This window comes from Pyrus communis, chromosome 5, assembly GCF_041283825.1.
Source record: "Pyrus communis isolate YQ-2024b chromosome 5, ASM4128382v1, whole genome shotgun sequence".
Classification (NCBI taxonomy): domain Eukaryota; kingdom Viridiplantae; phylum Streptophyta; class Magnoliopsida; order Rosales; family Rosaceae; genus Pyrus; species Pyrus communis.
In genome coordinates, this window is record NC_142569.1 from 3,418,619 (window position 1) to 3,423,056 (window position 4,438).

Sequence of the window (4,438 nt, forward strand, 5' to 3'; positions counted from 1 at the left end):
AATCTAGAAAACAGGTTGGTCCAACACATGCAAAAATAATTCATTAGATTAACAAAAAAAAAGTTAATATGTGCATGTATGTTGAATTATAATTTTTCTGTAAATAAAAATGATATATTCTAGATGAAAAGTTAAATTTTCATTAAAACGCTCATAACGTGCCGTTCAAAATAACATTCTTGTAATTCGAGATAGTAGACAAGGGCCATACGGGAATACGATTGAAATATAATTAATATCAATGTTGAAGATCATATATTATACACAAATATTTCATTTAAATATCTGTCACGGTTTGTGAGCCCCAATAGTCACCTTATACTGTTTCCTGTGCATGTGCTTTGTGCTCCCTTCAGTTTCTTTCATCTTTCTAAAGTCGTCCTTCTTCGTCCCTCTGATCCCATAAAGCCACCAACACCTCTCTCTCGTATAAGTCAGACTCCCATAGAAATTTGCATAAACAAACCAAAACCCCGCACAGTTTCTCAACCTCTCTCTCTCTCTCTCTCTCTCTCTCTCTCACGCAAACATGTCTGATTCTAATTCTACACCTGCTTCTTCTTCTTCTCCTTCTCCTCTATGGGTATATTCTTACATAAAGCTTAGGTTTTTCAACCGCGTCCGACGGTTCCTACGCTCCAAAAGCGCCCGCAAGCGCCCTACGCCATCCGATCACTTCGACACATCATCAAGACCCTCCAAAGTTGTAAGCAATAGTAATGAAGTAACAGTACGACAAGTCGTTATGGAGAAGGAGAGTGGTGGTGATCATGAGGATTCTGTGATGGGATTGCAAAGGGCAGTGAAGAAGCTTCACTTTGGAATTAGTTGGGAAGAGAAGGAGTTGGCGGCTATGGAGATTGGTACGTTGGCTAAAGAAGATGTCAAGGTGAGGAAGCTGGTGGGCGGGCTAGGTATTATACCGGTTTTGGTGTCCATGGCGGCTTCAGAGGTGGTTGCTCGCCGGCGAATTGCGGTTTGCGCCTTGATTGAGCTTGCTAATGGAACTTACACGTAAGCTTCCGTTTTCTTGTCGTATATTTTGTTTAGGAGCATTTAAATTTTCGTCCTTGGATAAGAGTTTATTTTTAATAATCGAAGTTGAGTTAATTTATGAATTCATAACTTGAAAAATAATATTAATAGATTTGTATTCATCGCATACGGATATAATGCCAATTTTTTTTGCTCATATATATAAAAGTATAATATTAAGGGAGCGAAGCATCGAATATAGAACTTTAGGCATAGAGGGAATTATTTTAATTTTTTTTAACTATAAGTTTATCACTTAATAAAATTTTGTTTATTAAGTTCCAGTGGCCACATTTGACTTCAATATAAAGTTAAGTGATTGTCTTTAGGGCAATTAAGAATGAATTAATTATAGAAGGACTCCATTTTCCAAAAGTAGGATTAAGTGTGTTAATTTTTCATTTGACTCTTGCCCAACTCAAGTGATACTGATCGTGACATAAAACAAATATCTTGCTAAAAGGCAATGGCATTTTAATGGTAGGGTAGGGTTTAAGTCGTTTAGTGAGCAGACGCAAGAATATAGAACAACAAATTTGAATTGTTGCTATTTCTCAATCAACCCAATCGAGAAGAACTTATGTCACGAGTAAGTTATGACGTTATCGTAGTGTCATGTGCTAGTAATCATATAACGTTGTATTATTAATACTACGATACATTGTATTTATCATACACAAGTTTGAGATCCACCGTGTATGGTCTGTAGATATGTTATCTCAGTGGCTGCAGTTATTGTCCAATCGACTTGCCCAATAACTAGGCACATTTTTGCATAATGCAACTTAATTAATTAGTTGTTAAAAAGGGGTTAATGGGATTTAACTGGGATTTAACTATTAGTTCATTTCATGGGTTTGATGCATTATTTGAAAAATATGAAACATAATTAGACAACCTGCCAGTTAATCAGAGGAGGCCCGGCGCAGGCTGCGGTGGCTGTCGACCATAAAATACATAGCGGTTGGAAGAGTTGGAGGGGGAAACAATATAATGGAAGCTAACATGACCCTGTTTTTCAAACGAGATGACTTTGTTTAGGGTTTGTAGGATTTTATTGTTAGTTGTTCAGATTCCATTTGATTTTTGGACAATAAAAAACCCCCATTTTGTTGACCTTCACAACACAATACAGATCTAAACTTTGGAATCTCATGGACTTGAGATGAGATCACTCAAAGTCTTTATTTTTTTTATTTTTAATTATGTGCGTCATCTTTGCATAGGAGAAGTTATTTTGTACGGCCGGTCTCATGGAACTTTTCTCTCAAGCACCAACAATAGAATATGTTTTTGTGCATAAGCACTTCTAATTTTCTCTGTATCAGCAACGAATGTTTAATTTAATTTATCAACTGGTCAAATTTCAAAACCATTATTTGACTTGAACTATATAGTTATTCTTCTTGTCATCATTAGGCAAGAAAGAATAAGTTTGAGATATTTTGAGCTTCTATGTTCTAATTCTCTGCATGTTCTTAATTTCTTCAGGAACAAGGCTTTCATGGTGGAGGCAGGAATATTCTCAAAGCTACAAAACGACATCAACATTCTTGATGAGCCAACAAGGCACCAATTTGCAGAGTTGCTCTTGTTGTTGTCCTCACTTGCAAATACCCAATTCCCTCTGTCCTCATCAGAAATTGTCCCGTTTCTTGTTGGCATTATTGAGTCAAGCACTTCGACCATCGAAACCAAAGAGCCATGTTTGGGAGCTTTGTTCAACCTCTCCACAATGTTGGACAGTGCAGCGAGTTTGGTCTCTAACGGGGTGGTCGAGGCTCTCCTGAAGCTATCCACGACCAAAGCGCTTTCTGAAAAAGCACTTGCGACGCTTGGGAACTTGGTGGTTACCCTAATGGGGAAAAAGGCCATGGAAAATAGCGCGGCGGTGCCGGGGAGCTTGATAGAGATTTTGACATGGGATGAGAAGCCCAAATGCCAGGAGCTCTCTTGCTACATCCTAATGATTTTAGCTCACCAAAGCTCAGATCAAAGGGAAAAAATGGCCAAGTCAGGAATTGTGCCTATACTTCTAGAGGTGGCATTGCTGGGAAGCTCTCTAGCTCAAAAGAGGGCACTCAAACTTTTGCAATGGTTTAAGGATGAGAGGCAAGCAAAGATGGGCCCACACTCAGGGCCCCAGACAGCTAGGGTTCCAATCGGTTCACCTTTAAATCAAAGGGAGGCACAACAAGGGAAGAAAATGATGAACAATTTGGTGAAACAAAGTTTGTACAAGAATATGGAAATGATCACAATGAGGGCTAGTGCTACTGGGGACTCATCCAAGCTCAAGGCTTTGATCATCAGCACAAGCTCTAAGAGCTTGCCTTACTAAACGGAGATATACACACTATTCTTAGCATACTTCCTCTTCGGTTGTTGCCGTCAGAAGCAGAATCTCGTATTTCTTCGAGAAAATTTCTCATTTGCTCACTGCTCAGGAACAACTAGGAGACTATCTCGAGGGGGAATAAGCGAAATCCTTGAAACAAAAACAAAAAAAAATTGCATTTGTTGTGCACATAGTTTTTTACAATTGTAGATTTGAACAAATCTTATCCAGATGGGTAAATCCTAAAACCTAAATGCTAATCCGGGTAAAGATGAACCCTTGCATGGGATCCAAAGGAATGTAGTGACTAGTTTTTTATTCCATTGTTTCAATGTGCTAAGGTGTGCCATTCTTTGTTTGAAAAAAATAATAATAATACAATTTTCTCATTTGAATAATAGAATATTTTTCATCCAATATATTATTTTCTTGAAATTTCCACATTGTCATGAAGCCATTGGCTATAATATTTATTGGTCTGAAATTTCCAATTTTTTTGGGTTAAAAAAGGTTTCGGGGGAGGAGAAGCTACCCAACCCGAGGTCCGGGCATACCTAATTTTCTAACATTTTAAAAAGAAATCGATCTATTTTTCAGTAAATTAGAAAAAAAATCCTAATAATCATAATTAAAGTTTAATGTTATCCAGTGTTTAAAATATCTACGAAATATTCTAAAACTCAAGGATCGATATGAGGGGGTGAAATAAAAATTTCACCCTTATCGGCGAGATATAGAAAAATCAATGAATATAGATGATATTTACTGATCACCACATAAATTTTACCGGAACCAATTGCAGATTGCAAACTTTTGATTTTTTTTTTTTTTGAGAAATTTTTTCTCTAGTTCCGACTAAATCTGAACGAGTTGATATACCGACTCAATTGTAAATTTTCATAATTTCCGTCGAAGTCAACCATATCGATATTTCTACCAATATTGATATTTTAAACATGAGTAAATTACATTTTACTACCTTAGGTTTGAAGTCTATTGCAACCTCATACAACATCTTCAAAAAATTTCACTTTCATACCTCAAGTAATATTTTATTTCAATATA

General features: G+C 36.7%; 1 protein-coding gene across 1 annotated transcript; it reads left to right on the top strand.

Moving 5' to 3' along the window:
* The first annotated feature begins 305 nt into the window (after positions 1-305).
* On the top strand, positions 306-3,808 carry LOC137725153 (U-box domain-containing protein 45-like). Its single transcript, XM_068463744.2, has 2 exons — positions 306-1,014; positions 2,527-3,808. The coding sequence occupies exons 1-2, from the start codon at positions 530-532 to the stop codon at positions 3,374-3,376; spliced, it is 1,335 nt and encodes a 444-aa protein (XP_068319845.2). The 5' UTR covers positions 306-529; the 3' UTR covers positions 3,377-3,808.
* Positions 3,809-4,438: the final 630 nt, after the last annotated feature.